Here is a 21,069-nt window from a genome sequence, read left to right on the forward strand (position 1 = left end):
CTTCTGAGTCAGACAACACATAGGTGTTCCTGTTACCATCAGAAATGAAAAATACAGATGACATGATACTATACAAAGAAACCTGAAGACTCCACCAAAAAACTACTAGAACTGATAAACAAATTCAAATAAGTTACAAGATACAAAATCGATCTACAGAAACCTGTTGCATTTCTATACACCAATAATGAAGCAGCAGAGAGAGAAATGAAGAAAACAATCTCATTTACAATTGCACCAAAAATAATAAGATCTGTAGTAATAAATTTAACTAACGAGATTGAAGATCTGTATTCTGAAAACCATAAAACACTGATGAAAGAAACTGAAGACAACATGAAGAAATGGAAAGATATTCCATGCTTATGGCCTGAAAAAACAAATATTGTTAAAAAGTCTATACTATCCAAAACAATCTCCACATTTGATGCAATCCCTATCAAAATATCAACATCAGTTTTCACAGAACTACAGCAAGCAATTCTAAAATTAGAAAGAAACTTCAAATAGCCAGAGCAACCTTGAAAAAGAAAAAGCAAAGCTGGAGGCATCACAATTCCAGACTTCAAGTTCTATTACAAAGCTGTAGCGATCAAAACGGTATGGTACTGGCACAAAAACAGACACATAGATCAGAAGAACAGAATAGAAAGCCCAGAAACTAACCCACAACTACATGGTCAGTTAATCTTTCACAAAGCAGGAAAGAATGTCCAATGGAAAAAGGACAGTCTCTTCAACAAATGGTGTTGGGAAAACTGGACAGCAGCATGCAAAAGAATGATACTAGACAACTTTCTTACACCATACACAAAAACAAAGTCAAAATGGATTAAAAACCTAAATGTGAGACCTGAAACCATAAAAACCCTAGAAGAGAACACAGGCACTAATTTCTTTGACATTGGCCATAGCAACTTTATTCTAGATTTGTCTCCCGAGGCAAGAGAAATAAAAGCAAAAGTAAACTAGTAGGACTAGATCAAATTAAAAAGCTTCTGTACAGCAAAGGAAACAATCAACAAAACTAAAACCTATGGAATGAGAGAAGATATTTGCAAATGACCTATACGATGAAGGGTATGTATCAAAAAATATATAGAACTTAGAGACCTTAACACCCCAAAACCAAATAATACAATTGAAACATGGGCAGAAGACATGAACAGCCATTTCACCAAAGAAGACATCCAAAGTGCAATAGACATATGAAAAGATGTTCATCATCACTTACCATTAGGGAAATGCAAATCAAAGCTACAATGAGATATCACCTCACACCTGTCAAATTGGCTAAAATCAACAACATAAGAAACAAGTGTTGGTGAGGATATGGAGTAAAAGGAACTGCAAACTGGTGCAGACACTGTGGAAAACAGTATGAAGTTCCCTCAGAAAGTTAAAAATAGAACTACCCTATGATCCAGCAATCACACTACTGGGTATTTACCTAAAAATACAAAAACACTAATTCAGAGGGATACAGGCACCTGATGCTTACAGTAGCACTATTTACAATAGCCAAAAAAAGGAAACAGCCCAAATGTCCACTGATTGATGAATGGATGAAGAAGATATAATTGATATAGGTACATATATAATGGAATATTATTCAACCATAAAAAAGAATGGAATCTTGTCATTTACAACAACATAAAAGGAGCTAGAGAGTATAATGTTAAGTGAAATAAGTCAGAGAAAGACAAATATATGATATCACTCATATGTGGAATTTATGGGTTTTTTTAATATGTAGAATTTGAGAAACAAATGAGCAAAGGGAAAGAAAGGAGAGAGAGGGACAAATGAAGAAACAGACTCTTAATTATAGAGAATAAACTAATGGTAATTGGAGGCAACTGGGGATGGGGAGGCGGGTTCGATAGGTGATGGGGATTAAGGAGTACACCTGTAATAAGCACCAGATGCTGCATGGAATTATTGAATCACTATATTGTATACCTGACACTAATATAACATTGTATGTTCACTGACTGGAATTAAAATAAAAAATGTAAAAAAGCCAAAAAAATGAACAATAGAGTAAGGGATGGTTATGAAGATTTTGATCCTTTTATCAAATGTCAAGTGGTTGAAAATGGTTTTTAATAAAAAGGTTGATTTTCAACAATTTTAATGGTAACAAAAGAGCTAGACATTAAGTATGAAAATGAAGTTTGCTGAGCAAACTTATAATTTCTTTTCACAAAACAAACTACAGTATGGTGATTCAGTAGATTTTTTAGTAAGTTAAAAATTTAGAGAAGTCAGTGTAAATAGTTTGGGATTAGATTTAGAAGCAGATTTACTCTCATATCAAAAAGTCTCCAAGACTAGATCTGATATAATTGCTGAATTAATCTTTTTTCTATTACCTCCATGCAATTGCCAAATAAAGGAAACTCCAATTTAAAAAGTTTGCTTCAACTAAATGAAGAATTCTATGAAAAAACAAAAGATGAGAGCTTCTGCTCTTTTAATAATCTCAAGGTCAATAGAGAAATAAAACTACACTGCTCTTCACCTAAATCTTGTAACATTAATATTCATAAAGTCTACATCTTATGTAATGCTAGCCTTCTTCCCTTTTTTGCCTCACAAACTCTTTTTTTTTTGCTTTTTTCCCCAGATTTCAGGAATTTAAGGTTTTGAGTGATATTTTTCCTCAGGCCCTGTCCTAAGCAAATAGAAACTTTTTTTTTTTTAATTTGGTTATGCTTTGTGCTTGTGTACATCGTCTCCAGACAGTCTTGAGCCCAGGGAATTGGATGAGCTGCATTGTCAGCTGTTAGGTTGGCAAATGTTCTTAACTAGTCACATGATTATCATACAGACTGCATGTCACCCATTGCAGAAGGCCAGGGATTGAATAACGTGGACAAAGCAGCTGGATTTCTATAGCAGGTCACGGAAGTAAGGTGGTCTATAAGGACAGATGCTACTCTTCAGTTCTGGGCAATGTGGGGAAGGTGAAAGTGATCCTAGAGTCTAAAATCAGGAAGAGTCCCCAGAGGGTGTTGCTTGATATTTGCCTTTCACCACTTTGGGGATCCAGTGGATGCCTCCTAACAAGGAATGGCTATTCCCAATGCAAAGTTCAATTTAAATGCCAGTGAAAAGCTATCCTGGAGATTTCGTGTTTTTAAACATTTCCAGAATGTTGATCCTTTAAAAATAGTGAATTGTGGGCTTTAACTTGTCATCTTTTTTTCCCTTTTCCAAGAACATGAATAAAAAATTTTGCTTGAAGAATGAACAATTTTCTTATAATATCTCAAACAAGAATAAATTTTGATCTTAAAAAAAAAAGAATAAATTTTGGTCTTTTCACAGATTCATGATTTTTGTACCAGCCACAAAATATTATATTTATAATATCTAGACCATTCTTTGTATATGTAAACATTAATTTATTTTTAATGCACGTGAACATCACAGTAAAATGCACTTTATCATAATTTCATCAGGTTTTATCATTGTAAGAGTAAGTAAATTAGTTACGTTACAAAATAACAGAGTGTACATGTAGCAATGATAGACACATTTTAAAAGATTCCTATAGAACTTGTTTACCTAGTGAATTATCCAGTAACCTTGAGCCCCTATGTCCCGCCATTAAGGCCTTTTACACTACTTCTCTGTTCAATGACATGCCTAACAAAAGGGTGACAAGGCAAAAGCAAATAAGACACAAATTGTCTTATTTGAATTCAACATTTTTCATCTAATAAATGATATTCATTTTTAAGGGAAATGACCTCATAACCAGGATCAAAAGGGATACTTTCCTCCCAGCTAATCATAGTATAATATTTTACGTTCTCCCCCAAATGTGTCAGTCTTTCTCTATTTTGTTCATACAGTACTGTCCGGCCAGAAGCTTTGATCCTTCTCAGATATCTCCCTATCTGTTTACTCAGCAAATTCAAGTTGCTATTAAAACCCACCTCAAATGTCAAATTCCAAATTAAAAACCTTTCCTCCCAACAACTGTTCCTCCTCATGTGATCTCATGAAATTTTAGATATATCTCTGCTATGGAACTTTTTAAAAAATTATTTTATTTTATTTTTTTATTAACATAATGTATTATTTGCCCCAGGGGTTCAGGTCTTCTGCTATGGAACTTTTTACATTGTGCCAGAATTATTCATTTCCCAGTGTGACTCTCCACCCCCACCAACCTATTTGGAGTTCATTAAATCAGAGATCTTGTTGTTTTTCTTTATATTATTTCACAGCAGATACGGAATAAGTGATTTTGAATGCATTAAAAGGAATGTTATATATTCTGTAAGTTATTCATTAATTTTGATAATTAGATTTACTTTGGCTTTAAGTCAAATATGAAATTTTAGAAAGAAAATGTGGCACCAACTTTTCAAATAGATTCAGTAAATGTAACCTTTGATATTAAACACAATCATAAAATTAAGATCTAGCTTTGAACTGTACAAATTATGTATCTGAGGAAAATGAATTTGTATTTTGAAACATTTTGATAAATTATAACATGTTGAAATTAGTTGTGTTCATTATCATGTGACAAATTTCTATTTATAAATCAAAACTCAGAATAGAGTGACAGAAAATTCTTTATACCATACTTTCATGAGGAAAAAAAAATTAAGTAAGCTTTTATCAACATCTATTTTTTTAAAGTGGTTTCAAAGACATGTCATTCAGTATATCCAGATTAAATGCACTCTCGTATTTTTCTATAACATAATGCATTAAGTTGACAACTACAACAAAAATGAACTGAGATCAAATAGCTAGGGTGTAAGGTAGAGATTTTTAGATTTTATCAGATTATCTACTAGGAGAAATTCTTTTTCTTGGAATTTTTTAGGTAGAAAACTCCTGGTCTAACTAAGTTTACTGAAGTCTATATTTCTGAAAAATAAACAATGGGATGAACCTTGAGGAAATTTTTCTTTTGATATTAGATGATAATATTTTATACTATATAATAGTTTCTCACTTCCTTGCTTTAAGAATAATTATTAATAACATTTAATTAGTACTTACATTATGTGGCCATAATGAACATTTTAGACCAAGTATAACAACGAATTCTTTTCCTTAACCATGGAGGTAATTATCGTAACTTATTTATCCTTATACTTGAAATTTGGAATTTTATATTAAATAATTATTAAATAATTAATAATACCATCCAGAAGGATGATATATATTGCAGATTTATCCCATGGCATTTCTCATAGTCAGGCTATTTATGACATTTTTGATATTTTGTTATTGCCAGGGTAGTTGATTGGTACAATGGCTATAAATACCACCTACATCAAAATCATCATGGCATTGCTGCTTAGCAGCATTTTCCATAGTGTTCTCTGGAACACAGGTTTCACTCAATCCCAATGATTATTGAAATAAGGTCAACAAGTTTGAGAAACCCCGGATTAAACTAAATTATGAACATTTCTTTGCTATGGAATATCTCAGATTCTTCAATACGCTAAAGAAGACATGATATGTAAAGTTTCTCAATATTATTAAACCAGGGAGACATAAGGTGATAGGATACTGTCCTTCAGAAAGCAAAATGCTACCTTATTGTACAAACTTCAGTAGTGAACACACACACACACACACACACACACATGCACACACAAACTCATATTCACTTTCTGTCATTGCGGAGAGGATGAAAACTCTGACTTTGTTAACAGTTATCCTTGCAGCCCATCTCCATAGCCTCCATTCAAAGATGTTATTTGTTGTAGTCTAAATCTGGCCACAAGCTTATTCACTTTCTAAACCACATGGATTCTTCAACTACCAAATGGAACACCATTAATCTAGCTAGGCTCTAGATAGTTTAATCTCCAACAGTCTGTTATCCAGATCTTATTCAAATCATGCTAAATAACACCATATTTATAGACCATCCTTAGAAGTCAACCCAGTTCCTTTACTTGCCTAGTTCTGGGCATTACATATTGATTGGATTGCGACAGAGCAAATACAAACAGCATACTTTAATTTAGCTTCTAGCAGAATCAGTTTCAAAGGGTTCTATTTTCATTTTGCACCCTCACTTATTATCAAAAGTATATATAAAACAGTCGTATGAAATATTTTTCTCCACTAGTTGTAAAAATGTTGTTCAAGATAGACTCACTATAGAGTGATGAAAAATAACACCTGCCTAATACACAATACTTAATTTCATTATTCTGGGTATTTGTGTACATCAATTCTATTTATTCTTTCACAAATGAGGAAACTAAATCACAAAAAGATTATGAATCCTACAGAAAATCACATAGCTCATAAGTGATAAGCAGAAATTTGAACCAAGGAAGTCTGGCTCCACTATTTTGGTCTCAACCACAAAACTGTATTAATACTCCCATTTGATTTCCTCCACTTTCATTTTATAATTCAGTAATAGGAACACGGTATTTTTCTGAGACACTATTACATTTACTGCTATCTGATCATATGAATTATATTTCTGATTATACATCCTGTTTTACCCCATCTGTCAGGCAGCTTGGAACACATACAACATGAAACTGAATCACGGCAAGTCTGTGGGCTCTCAAGATTATTAAATTTTAGTTCTCCTTTCGTTTTTCTATCTGTCCCTATCATACCCCTTCTCCTCATCACCACCACCATAATTTTCGACATTTTTGATATTAATTTATTGCAGTCTTCTTAAAGACCTATTCAAGTTCTTGTTAAAATTATGCCCAATAGATATAAATACAATAAATACTTCACTGATCATTCCAAGGTTGTTTCCTAAAATGTTTTCTGAATCATCAAGGAAATGTTATACTAAGTAGAGTTTAATGTCAGAATGTTTTATTATACTCTACAGAAAATTTGACATTAATCCTTTGAAAACTGGCAATTTTTATATGAAATTTATGGTAGCAGTTTGCCAAAACATAATGTTTCAGAAATTTAAATGTGATACTGCCATAAATTAAATGTATCTGGTCAATTCAGAGGCATCAATCTTGATAATGGAATATATTGTTTTATTTATCTATAATAAATATTAACTTATTTAAAAATATTTAATAAAGAATTAAAGTTAAACAAAGCTGATGTTACCTTAGAATATTTCTCTGTGAATGCAGTGGCTGTTTACAGTTACATTCTGAATGATTAATGCTTACTAGATGTTTTCAATATCATTCTTGGATATGGGCCCCATGGAGCTTACCTGTTGTCACACCATGAACCACTCCTTCCTTGGTTTTGGAGCCTATAAAAAGAAATTTGAAACATAAACATAAGTCTTAAACTGGCCTTTATTGCTGATTAGCTAGTTTTAAATACAACTAATTAAAAAAGTCTCAACATTAGAAGCCAAAATAGAAAAATATCCTTAGGGGATAAAAAAACCTAAAACAAGGAATTCCTGTAATCACACAACAAATAGAAGAAAGCAAAACTAGCAGCAGTTTCTTTCCTATTAAAATTTTAATTCAGGGGCACCTGGGTGGCTCAGTCGGTTAGGTGTCTGCCTTCGGCTCAGGTCATGATCCCAGCGTCCTGGGATCAAGTCCTACATTGGGCTCCTTACTCAGTAGGGAACTTGCAGAAGCCCTCTCCCTCTGCCTGCTGCTCCCCCAGCTTGTGTGTACTCTCTCTCTCTCTCTCTCTGTGTCAAATAAATAAATAAAATATTTTATAAAAAAAATAAAATTTTAACTCATAATGATGACTTTTTTTTTTAAGATTTTTATTTATTTATCTGATAGAGATCACAAGCAGGCAGAGAGGCAGGCAGAGAGAGAAGGGGGGAAGCAGGCTCCCCGCTGAGCAGAAAGCCCGATGCAGGGCTCGATCCCAGGACCCTGGGATCACGACCCGAGCCGAAGGCAGAGGCTTTAACCCACTGAGCCACCCAGGCACCCCTGACTTATTTTTTTTTTAAAGACAGAATCTTAAGCAGGCTCCATGCCCAGCGCAGAGCCTGATGTGGGGCTCAATCTCATGACTCTGAGATCATGAGCTGAGCCAAAATCAAGAGTCAGATGCTTAATCAACTGAGCCATCCAGGCACCTCTACACAAGTTTTTTAATTAAGTTTTTATTTGGAGAAAATAATAGTGGATTGGAGATTCATTTGAAAACTACCCTGCAAGTCAAATAATCTATTTCTATCAGACATAGAAGAATCTAAGGAAATGAGGGCATAAAAAGTGAGAAATTATTTAAAACTATACTTGGAGATTAAACGAGGTACTAATCCTCAGCTTAAAAAAATGCGCTGTTTTAAAAAGCCTTCCTAGGCATGTTAGAAATAACAGTAAACACTTTGAAACAAAGGAAAAAAGCATAAGGGAATCTCAGGTTCCCCATCACTAAAATGACTATATAGGATTAATTAAATAATCTCTAAGAATCGGGTCCTTAAACTGGAAAGTGTAGCAGAATCAGTCAGGTAGAGCACTGGTTGAAAATGCTGACTGTTGTGTCAGAGCCTCAAATATTCAGGAAATATCAGGTACAGATATTTGAATTTTCTAATAACCCTCATGATCTAATTCTAATAATTCATGGATCAAATTTTAAAACACTGGTCTTAGGCAAGCTTCAATTTCCAAATTTATTTAAAATTTAGGGACACATATCCATGATTTCAATAATATGATCAATAAAATGACCTAAATGAATATACAAGACCACGTTGAATATGTTCACTAAATATTTTTATGAAAATATATAAATAAGTCATTAAGTGAAATTTGGATGCATCATTTTTAAATTTACATTTTACTAAACAGTCAAGGAAAAGTATCTATGTTTAATAAAACAATTTAAATACAGTTAAGAAGTTTTCATTTGAATATATTTAAGGACCTCTGATAAAAATAAAACATTTAATAAACTATAGTACTGTAGTTAAGAATATGGGTTTTTCCCAGAAATAAATCCATACTCACATGGCCAATTAACCTACAATGAAGGAGGCATGAATATACAATGGGGAAGACAGTCTCTTCAATAAGTGGTGATGAGAAAACTGCACAGATACATGCAAAAGAGTGAAACTGAAACACTTTCTTATACTACACACAAAAACTAACTCAAACTGGTAAAGACTTAAGTGTCATACCTGAAGTCATAAAACTCCTGAAAGAAAACACAGGCAGTAATATCTTGGACGTTGACCTTAGCAACATATTTATGCACATGTCTCCTGAGGTAAGGGAAGTAAAAGTAAAAATAAACTATTGGGACTACACCAAAATAAAAAGCTTTTTCACAGCAAAGGAAGCCATCAACAAAATTAAAGACAACTTAGTGAATGGGAGAAGATATTTGCAAATAAGATACTTGTTAAGGGGCTAATATCCAAAACATATAAAGAACTTATACAACTCAAACACCAAAACCAACAAAAAATCCAATTTAAAAATAGGTAGAGAACCTAAATAGTCATTTTTCCAAAGAAGATATACAGATAGTCAACAGACACATGAGAAGATACTCAATATTACTAACCATCACATAAGTGCAAATCAAAACCACCATGAAATATAACTTCACATCAGTCAAATACTCAGTCAAATGAGTATTTGATACTCATACTTTTTGTGAGTATCAAAAAGGAAGAAATGTTGGTGAGGATGTGGAGAAAAGGGAACCCTATGTACTGTTGGTGGGAATGTAAAATGATGTAACTCCTTTGGAAAATAGTATGGAGGTCCTTCAGAAAATTAAAAATAGAAATGCCATATGATCCAGTAATTCTACTATTGAGTATTTATCTGAAGAAAATGAAAACACCTAATTCAAAAAGACACACACATCCCTATGTTTATTGTAGCATTATTTACAAGAGCCAAGATATGAAAGCAACATAAATGTCCAATGATAGATGACCTGATGAAGAAGATATGGGGAGTGTTTGTGTTACACACACACACAATGGAATATTACTCAGCCATAAAAAAGAATGAGATCTGGCCATTTACAGCAACATGGATAGACAATAGAGAGTATTATGTTAACTGAAATAAGTCAGATGGAAAAAAGATAAGTTTCATATTATTTCACTTATATGTGGAATCTAAAAAACAAGACAAAGTAAACAAAACAACAACAACAACAACAAATCCAGAAATATAAAAACAGAGAACTGATGGGGCACTTGGGTGGCTCAGTGGGTTAAGCCTCTGCCTTTGGCTCAGGTCATGATCTCAGGGTCCTGAGATCGAGCTGAGCAGGGAGCCTGCTTCCCCCTCTCCCTCTGCTGTTCCCCCTGCTTGTGCTCTCTCTCCTTCTCTCACTCTCTATCTGTCAAATAAATAAATTCTAAAAAAAAAAAAAACAAAACAAAACAGAGAACTGATGGTTGCCAAGGGGGAGGTGGGTGAGGGATGGGTGAAATAGGTGAAGGTGATTAAGAAATACAACCTTCCAATTATAAGATAAACAAGTCATAGAGATGAAAAGTACAACATAGAGATAATATTCAATAATATTGTAATAACATTATTTTTCTAAGATCTTATTTGAGAGAGAGAGTGCACACAGGTGGGGAAAGGACAGAGGGAGAGGGAGAAGCAGGCTCCCCACAGAGCAGAAAGCCAGAAACGGGGCTGATCCCAGTACCCTGGGATCATGACCTGAGCTGAAGGCAGACCAGACTGAGCCAACCAGGCACCCCTATATGGTAACAGATGGTTACTTCACTTAGCGTTGTGAGCACTGAGTAATGTATAGAATTGTCAAATCACTATTACAATTGAGGCTAATATAATATTGTATGTTAAATATACTTCAACAATAGAAATTAAAATAAAATTTTAAAATGTTGTTTCTGGATTTAGATTTCCTCGATTTAAATCTTTACTTTACCACATAATAATCAAATACACATTGTTCAGTCAACATGAAAAATCAAAGGAAATAATACACATAAAGATTTTAAAACAGTGTTTAGTACATACTGTAAAGTAAGAAATAATTACACTTTACATGTAATATTTGTAAAGGGATTTGCAGTTTAAAACAGAACAAATCATTAATCATAAGTTTATATAAATGAAACTGTACAGTTACTAAATATATAAAAGGATACAGGATAGCAGTTTACATATGTAATATGATGTATCAATGTGTTCATGTGTATTTATGCATACTTTGCAGTCAAGGGTCACTTTGCATAGTACTATGGGATTGTAAAGTGACCATACAAAAGCTGAGTTGTCTGTAGAAAGTGGCCTTAAATATCAATGAAGACAATGACAATTAATTGGTAGTAAAAGTTACAATTGTCCCATGACCTTTAAATTTTTTGTCAAAACATTAAAAATTCTCTTACTCATTTATAAATTTATAGGGAAATGAAAAATTAGCAATATTGATATTTCCTTTGCATATCATAATTTAAGACCTTGAGAATTAAAGTGTTTTATTTCTTTTTTTGTTGTTGTTTTATTTCTTTTTAAAAAACTTATCAAGATTAGTTTAAACAGTGCTGTCTTCTTCTCATTATATAACTTCATATTTGGCATGAGCGTCCTTTCTAAGTCTTAGAGAATTGTAATACTCTTGTAAGTTTGGATCAGTTTCCAAAACGTTATCCTTTGCATTTTTATCATGCTAGATCTCTAATAGTTACTTAATGTGAGTTACTTCTGCAGCAGCACTTCCTCTGAAACATCTTCAACTTATTCATCACAACTTTTTTTTCATTTGTTTACTTCAGCTTGAGTAAGTTCCTCTGGCTACATTATCTAGAGTCTCCTGAGCAGTAGCAGTGTTACCATTCCCAAAATCAGCTATTTGCTGTATAAATAAAACATCCTTTCATTCAAATTTTACTTCCAGCATTTTCATGTCATTTCTTTGCTGCACTTTCATCTTTTTTGGCCAATTTCCTTTTTAAATTATGCATTTTTGTAAAATATCATATGGGTTTATTTTTGGGAGACAAGGAAGCATCATAACCATGGGATTTGCCGTGTGTGTGAGCTAAATAGCAGATGTGCAATGATCAATCACTGACAAACTTGGAAAAAATGATATAATTTGATCCTGGATTATAATGAGTTTCTGTTATTTATGCAGCAATGTGTAGGCTGAAGAGCTAGGAGCTAAGGTTGTACTTTATGTAATCACAGTTTATGTACTGTAGTAACAAATTTGAACTGTGTTGTGAGGGACTGGTATCATTCAACTAACTGTCTTCACTGAAATTCTTCTATCCTGGAAATATGCAAGGTGAGAACAGCTTGTATATAAGCGAATGCTACTTATTGGTACCCCTCTACCACTCCGTGTACTCCATATTTTTAAAATGACTATTTGAAAGACATGTTTATCAGTTGGTCAATGGTCTTTCCTCTCTGCCTGAGCAATACCTGAGAATTGGACATTGGTCTAAATCATGGAATGTATCCTGATTCAAGGATAAATGAGGGTTTTAATGAAGTTGCTTCATATCAAACCAATCACCTGTTATTTGCTGTCAGTTGTTCATTAGTATCTATAATTAGTAATCAACACTTAACTGATGAGTAAACTGTAATTGAAAACATAGCGACAAAGTAGGTACCAAGTAGCTATGTGATTAGTAAACTGAAGAGACACCAAAGCTGAAAGCTTCCATCAGCTGAGGTGGCCACAACTATTCCATCTTATCTCTCATGACTTCACAAGGCACAGTGGAGAAGGTCTAAAGTAATGCCTAAGAGTTGCAAGAACTCATAGTCAGGCTATACTATAGACATAGTCATCTGTGCTACTGTTGCTCCTGTTATGTTGCCTTTTATGAACTTGATTGCCAGGTGAACTGTATTGCAATTTGAGAGCTTGGTATTAATCCATACTCTTAACCATTGCTGCTTACTGAGTGAAGTAGCACTGAGAGAGTTTTGAAGATAATTTTCTCACCTTTACTGTTATAATACTTGGCATTACACAAAGAAAATGAAATTTTTTGCTCTTCAGTTGGACTCTAGGTTTATAACTCCTAAGCCATTTGATTGAGATAATTGTTGTTTATTAAATTGAAGTATGTTGATTGCAAATTTATATACAAACAAATCATAAACAAAAAATTCATAAAACAGCACTGATTTCTATGATAGTTCTTCAATTAGTTAAAAGATAGCTGCCCAAAATATAAAATTATAAAGGAATGAGATTACTTTTCATCAGGCTTAAGAAAACAGTCTACTAAACATCTTCAGTCTTTCCAAAATTAGGAAACTTTATTCTATAGTTACTTCCAATCTTTCACTCTACTATTTGTGAGTTTTATAATGACAAAAGAAAAGATAAAAAGAAAATATGCTGACAAGGTAATTATTCTATTGGACAGTTTATTTGATAAGAACAACCATGGCTCCTATAAATAAAAGAATGCTTTACAAAAATCCTCAACTAAATATTAACAAATCAAATTCAACAATGTATAAAAAGAATTATATTTCACAACCAAGTGGAATTCATGCCAGGTGTGCAAGACTGGTTCATTATTTAAAAATTAATTAAAGCACCCATCACATTGACAGGATAAAAAAGACAAATGACATGATCATATCAATAGATGCAAAAGAAGCATTTAACAAAATGCAACACCTATTTGTGATAAAAATTTCTGGTAAACTAGGAATAAAAGGAACTTCCTCAACTTGATAAAGAGTATTTACAAAAAACCTACAGATAACATCGTAATTCATAGCAGGAAACTAGACCTTTCCCACTAAGACCAGGAACAAGGCAAGCATCATACTGGAAATCCTAGTCAATGCAATAAGATAATAAAAGGAAATAAGAGGTATACAGATTGGGAGAGAAGAAATAAAATGGTCTTCATTCACAGATGACTTGATTCTCTATGTAGAAAATTATAAAGAATCAACAATGACCCAAAAGAAAAGCCTAATTTTTCTAAGACTCTTGGACACAATGTTAATAAACATAGGTTAATCACTTTCATTTATACCAGCAATGAACAAATGGAATTTAAAATTTAAAACACAATACAATTTATATTAGCACCAAAAAAATGAAATACTTAAGTGTACATTTAACCCACCATATATACAAGATCTTTATAAGAAAACCACAAAGCTCCCATGAACAAAAGCAGAGAACTAAATAGAAGGAGGTATATTCTGTGTTCATGGATGGGAAGACTCAATACTGTTAAGATGTCAGTTCTTCTTAACTTGATATATAGTTCAATGCAATCTTAATCAAAATCTCAGTAAGTTATTTTGTAGATATCAACAGATTCTAAAGTCTATGTGGAGAGGTAAAAGGTCCCGAGTAACTAAGATAATATTGAAGTATGAAATCACGGGTGTGATACTACTTGCTTCTTAGTCTTACTACCAAGCTATAGTAATCAAGACAGTGTGATAATTGCAAGAGAACAGACTAAGAAATCAAAGGAAGAGAATCGAGAGCCTAGAAATAGAACCATGTAAATACAGCCAACTGATTTTTGCAAAGGAGTGAAAGCAATACAATGAGGCAAAGACAGTCTTTCTGACAAATGGTGGTGGAACAAATGGACGTCCACATGCAAGAAGAAAGAAGAAACAAGGACAAGGAGACGAAGAATAGACAACAGCCCTTCACAAAAAATTAACATAATAGGGATCACAGACCTAAATGTAAAATACAAAACTTAAAACTCCTAGAATAACAGGAAAAAACCTACATGAACTTGGGTATGGCAATGACTTTTAGATATAACACAAAAAACACAACTCATGGAATAAAGAATCAATGAGCTGGACTTCATTAAAATTAAAAATTTCTGCTCTATGAAAGAAAGTGTGGAGAGTGAGAAAAGTTACAGACTGAGAGAAAATATGTGCAGAAGATACGTCTGAAAAGGAACTACCATCCAAAATACACAGAGAACTCTTAAAACTCAACCAGATTAAGACAGACTAAATACCTTAACAGATATCTCACCAAAGAAGATATATAGATGACAAATAGCCTTAGGAAAAGATGCTCCACATCATATGTCATCTGGGAAATGTAAATTAAAACTATCAGATACCACCACACAACTGTTAGAATGATCAAAATCTAGAATATTGAAACACCAAATGCTAACAAGGATGTGAAGTAACAAGAACTGTTATTCATCACTGGTGGGATGCAAAACGGTCCAGCCACTTAGGAAGACAATTTTTCAGTTCCTTATAAAAGTAAACATATCCTTACCATATGATCCAGCAATAGTGATCCTTGGTATTTACCTAAAGGAACTGAAAGCTTATGTCCAATCAAAAGCCTGTACATGGATGTTTATAGCAGTGTTATTCACACTTGCCAAAACTTGGAAGAAACCAAGATGTCCCTCAGTAGGTGAATGGATAACTGTGGTATATCCAGACAATGGAATTAGTGTTTAGCACTAAAAAGAAATGAGCTACCAAGTCATGAAAAGGCATGGAAGAACCTTAAATGCATATTACTAAGTGAAAGAGCCCAATCTTAAAAGTCTACATACTGTATGATTCCAGGTATATGACATTCTGGAAATGGCAAAATTATGGAGATAGTAAAAAAAGTTCAGTGGTTGCTGTGGGTTAGTGGAGGGAAATGAATAGTGATGCACAAACAATTTTAGGATACCAAAAATATCTATATGATACTATCATATACACTTCATTATACCTTTGTCCAGATGCAGAGAATATAAATAACATACAAAACACAAAGAGAGAACCTTAAATTAAGCTATGGGTTTTGGGTGATTATGATATGTGTCAATGTTGGTTCATTAGTTTTAATAAAACCAGTCTGGTGGAAGATGTACATCATGGGGGAGGCCATGCATGTGTGAAGGCATGGGGTACATGAGAAACCTCTTGTTAACTGCCTCTCAATTTTGCTGTGAACCTAAATTGCTACCAAAAAAATAAAGTCTTAAATTCTTTTTAAAGTGTGCCCTATTACTCATGTGTTTTGTTTTATTATGACATTCTCACAAAAACTCTGCAAGGTAGTTGCATTTATCTAAATAATATTTTTACAAATGAAGGAAGTAAAGCTCATAGATGTTAAGTAACTTTTTATAGTATTCTAAAAGTAATAAATGATGCAGCCTGGATTAGATTTTAGATTTTTGTGACATGAAGTCTATGTTCTCTCTACTTTTCCAGGAGTCAGCAAACTGCAGTCTATGGGCCAAATGAACTTAACACCTGTTTTGGTAAGTAAGGTTTTATTGGATCACAGCTAATTATTGTCTATGGCTGCTTTCACACCATAACCGCAGAGCTGATTCATTGACACAGAGATCTTGTGGCCTAAAATATTTACTGTCTAGCACTTTACAGAAAATTTTATCAATCCTGACCTATATACTCTGTCTTATCGTAGTCAGTTTTCATCCTAAATCCTGGACTTGAGTTCGAATTTTAACTATCCTTTGGAACACAACCAATAAATAATTTACAGAATGCACCATGTGTTAAATACCATGATATATATTGAAGATGATTTAAAAACACATGTGACATGTAAACAAATTACAATTTTATATAATAACAAATAACAGAATTAATCTCAAAAAAATAAAATCATTTGCCCAAATGTATAGTTTGATAATGAAAACAAAAAGTTTTCCAGATGATAAAACCTGTTTATTACCTAGAAAACAGCAGGGTATTAAATTAATATTTAATAGTTCCAGACTCACTACCAACTAAAGGAGTAAATATTAGCATCCTAAAAAAATTTTTAGAGTTACTAAATTATAAAATAATGGAAATCAAAGAATAGTTGCAAGCATACACTTGGACAACTTAGAAAACTGAGGACAACTATAAAGATATTGATTACGTGCGCAACACTGATTCAGTATTCCAAATTCCATCTAAAAGTACATAATTCACACTTCACAAAAACACTTGAAATTAACTCATTTTTTCCTCTTGTAATACTCTTCAATTCAATGATTTTTCTGAAAATACATCTTAAGAGAAAGAATAATTTAACTGAAGATTTGTAGCAAACCTAGCCAATTCAGAGTCTATGAGCAATGAGGAAAAAAAAAATATGAGAGGGATTCACAAAAATCATCCCAAGTGTAACTCATTTTCAGTGCATCCATGTTGGAGAGATAGCATAGCTGTCTTTCATCCACAGACATAGGCACAGCATGGTCTGCCCCCTAATAGGTTCATCCTCCACCTTCCTGCACATGCTGTGCTCGAACTCAGAGCAGCAGAAGACAAAGAGGAGAGGCAGAAGAGCAGAAGGTGAGTGTGTGCATGTGTCCCTGTGGATGAGTGTTTGTCTATGTATGTGTCTATTCCTTCCCCAAAGAATCTGAAGTAGTTTGTCAAATAACACCCAACCTACCATAGTTCAAGATAAGAAAAACAGAGTCAGGATCTGAATGAATATTACAAAGTGGCAATTTAGGAACAAGTAGAAAAGATAAGCATCGGTCTCATTATTTAGTATGTCTGTCATTTGATAAATGAATTAGATATATAAATGTCTCTGAGATATTAGCCACAGCCTTCGGGTACATTTTTGAGCAATTAGCCTTCAGTTTACCAAATGGTCACAAGGATGAATTCTACCAAAGATTTTTCTGTCCTTTCCTTTTTAGGGCCACAATAGGTCTCTTTTTACATATCCCAGGGCCATACTGAAGTCTTATTTTAAAATACAAATACACTAAAATTTTCCAATATTACTCACAATGATAAAAAAAAATCAAAGGCCCATGAATGAATTTGATTCTTAGTAATATTATTTTTTGAGATTGAGTTTTAAAAACTTTTTATGAATTATAGTCCCTTATGCACAGAAGCATTCATTTAAAAAGTCTTAAGTATTACTGAAAAATTAAATATTCTGAAAAAACAAAAGACTATCCTTACTTTTTACTATTAGCTCAAATATACACATTTACCTACCCACAGAGTCCTCTGGCTCAGTTTATCCTTTTGACAAGTGGTGATGCAAAAATGAATCAAGCAAGTAATAACAGCATTTAGACCATCAATCATCCTAACTCATCAGTCATAAATATCAAGATGCCATGTAGGGCTTACCTACCTACATAGAGAACACCCTCTTTTGTCTTTCCTGCTGCTTCTGCCACACCCTGTTTGGTTTTTTCAGCAGCAGCCACGACTCCCTCCTTGGCCTTTGAAAGTCCTTTCATGAATACATCCATGGCTAATGAATTCCTTTACACCACACTGGAGAACACAAAATATAATTTCAATGAGAACTTTTGGGTAGAATAAAATCAAATTAGAACCACCAAAGATAAAAACCACTGAAAGGTCAGTACAAATCCCAAAAGTGTGAGACTCCTTTTTTTTTTTTTTTAATGCTCTTATTTCAACCACTGGACCCCCTTCCCCCCCAAAAAAAAGCTTTTTTTTTTTTTTTTTTTTTTTAGCTTTTGCATTAAAAATTTACCATCCCTCATCCATCTTGGCTAGTAAATTCTAGCTGCCTAAACATGGAATAGGATGAATCATCTGAGTTGTTCTTACTGTATTTTCGAAGTGTAGTTACATGAAAAGACGGACCCCTCTTTCAACTTCCGAGAGTCCAAACGGTGACAAGGTAAGTTAGAAGTACGTTTAAAAGATCTCAGGGAAAGAACAGGAGCTGGAGGCATGGGTTCAGGGACTGTGTTAAAATGAATCCCAGAAGAGGGCTAACTGGTAGATCACCAAGAGGGTAGGTAAGAGAACTACTCACTCTGGGTGTGGCTCAACCTCAGGCCCACAGTGAGCCCACACGCACCCGCCCTAATCCACCTGACCGGCCACCCCCGCCCCCAGCTATCTACTCTGAGCAGGCGCCAGTGCAGAGCCGGGATCAGTCTCCTGACTCGCGCCCGCCACCCGAGGGGGCGTTCTCCGCGCGCGTGCATTCGCTACCCACCCGGCGCCAGCACCTGTTAACCCCTTACCACCTGTTGACTTGCCCTCCCTGCGCTTCCAGTTAATGATCTGCCAAACACGGCTTGCTTACTTCACCGAGAAAACGGAGAGGGCGGACTGGGGGATTTAAGGTAAAAGAGAAATAAAAGTTGGCTGCTCACGCTCCATGGAGCATCCTCGCGTTTCCCAAGGGAAAAGCGTATCCCAGAGAACCAGCGTAACCTTTCAGCCTTCGGGGACGAAAGAATGGGATATCGGATGCCAGAGGCAGCCAGGTCAACTTACTTTCCTGAGCTCGCTGAAGAAATAAGCACCCACCTCTGAGAGACTCGACACAGCGGGTCCTTATGGCAGCAACAACCTCCCTCCCAGAAGTCCACGACTCCTCTCCTCCCCGGTTTCCCCCAGTATTTACAAAGCTGCCCGTTTAGATCCATGGGTACTTACCTGGGCCCCTCTGATCCTCACAACTACAGTTCCTCTCAACAACCCCCTTACAGAAGGTTTATAAAAACAATTCCCAAATATTATTTAAATGGGAAGAGGGAGAATTAGAAGCGCACAGGAAGGGAGGAGGCGGCACCAGGAGAGGGATGGTCCCCAGAGGAGGCTGCTGTCAGCACAACCCGGTGATGAGAGGCTGGGGACGTGGGAGGCAAACCCACGAACCTGTCGTCGAATTTGCCACTCCCCGTCCCCCGCACAATTGGATCCGAGAGAAAGAGACAGAGGGTCGGAAGGGAAGGCAGGGAGAGAGCGCAAAGGATGCTAAGGGCCGGGCTCGATCCTCGGGTCTGCTCCAAGGCCCGCACACACCTCGCCCCACGCTGCGGCGCTCGGTCTCTCACCCCCTCTGTCGGGTCCCCTTCTCGTTGTCGTGGTCTTCCTCCTCTTCCTCTTTCTCCTCCTCCTTCTCCTCCGCTCACCGCCCCCGCAGCTGATTTGTCAGCGCCTCTCCCCGCCCCTCTCCCGGCGCTCGCTGCTTTCCCAGCCGCGTGCACTTCACTCCTCTACTCGGGTGAGGATGGGGGCGGGGGCGGGGGAGGCGGTGGGGGGGAGGCTGTACCTCCAACTCCAGCCGCTTACCTGGGCCCGGGGACGGGGAGGTGGCGTGTTCTGAGCTTCACCTCGAGTTCAGGATCAAGGGGACTCTTGGGGCGATCTGGAGCTGTTAGGCTTAGGCTGATGTTTCTCCCTCTTTCCCATCCCCCCTCCTTCCTCCTTCGCTGTCTCCGCCCTTCCCTCTGGTTCCTCACGGGACCCTCTTGTCGGAGGGTCCTTAGTGGAGTGGGGGTCTGAGGGATCGACCACCAAAGATAGATCCGTCATCTTGGGAGGCTGCCGAAGGCGGCAGGCAGCTAGGGAAGGGTGCTCAACCAGTGCTACCAAGAGCACGTTCCCCTCGGATCGCTGAAATTCTGATGAACGATGGTAGGACACAACGTTAAGGATGTTTTTGTTCAAATATTACTCAGATTTTCGTTTGCTCTTAACCTCTTAACCTCGGATGAGCCCGAAAAGGTCCCGCGGATGGAGAGGAGACTAGTAAGCAAGAGTTTACAGGTTGAGGCAGGAGGAGCCTCTTGGAATCTCCTTCCACCCCACTATCACCATTTTCTTGTCCGCCAATCACCGGCTGCCAGACGCCGATTTTTCCCATCAGTGGAACACGGAATAAATATTCCCCAGCCGTCGATACCGAGCGGTCTTGGGTTTTTCTTTCTCGAGATGGAATTTACTTTCCACACGCGAGTGCCTGGTGGAGGAGACGAATCTAGCGTGGTTTGTTCTCCTGAACCATCACATTCGATTTTTTCGTCCCTTCTACACACTACTCACCTTTCTCATTTGATTCCCGGTGCCCTCGAAGCTGACACCCCACACATCCCTTCCCACACACAGACACGCAGACATACGCGCGGGCTGGAAGACAATTTTTGCATTGCTTAACACATTTCACCTCTTTCGGAGCTGGAGGGGAAACAGCTGTTACCGGATCACACCAGAATGGAGAACCAAGCTCCTCCCTCTAACAGAATGCGTTCGCTGTTTGTGCCTGAACTGGGAGGATGATTTTAGCCCTGGAAGGGAGAAACAAGTCTTTGCTGTATGTTTTGTTTGTTTGTTTGTTTGTCTTGTTTTGCTTTATGTTTCTTTTATTTCTTTTTTTTAT

At 35.9% G+C, this 21,069-nt stretch overlaps 1 protein-coding gene across 2 annotated transcripts in view; it reads right to left on the reverse strand.

Moving 5' to 3' along the window:
- The window catches only part of SNCA (synuclein alpha), a 152,181-nt gene extending 132,366 nt beyond the window's left edge, over positions 1–19,815 (reverse strand). Inside the window, exons 1-3 of one of the 2 annotated variants that reach the window (XM_080797353.1) lie at positions 19,713–19,813; positions 18,052–18,197; positions 7,208–7,249 (exon numbers count right to left, since the gene is read on the reverse strand). In XM_080797353.1, coding sequence (XP_080653479.1) covers positions 7,208–7,249; positions 18,052–18,172 — 163 coding nt within the window. In that variant the 5' untranslated portion in view covers positions 18,173–18,197; positions 19,713–19,813. Of the gene's footprint in view, positions 1–7,207; positions 7,250–18,051; positions 18,198–19,712 lie in introns of both variants that reach the window. The other variant, XM_080797354.1, reaches the window with a different exon arrangement.
- Between the last annotated feature and the right edge of the window lie 1,254 nt (positions 19,816–21,069).

The sequence above is a fragment of the Martes martes genome (genome assembly GCF_963455335.1).
Source record: "Martes martes genome assembly, chromosome: 2".
Taxonomy (NCBI): Eukaryota; Metazoa; Chordata; class Mammalia; order Carnivora; family Mustelidae; genus Martes; species Martes martes.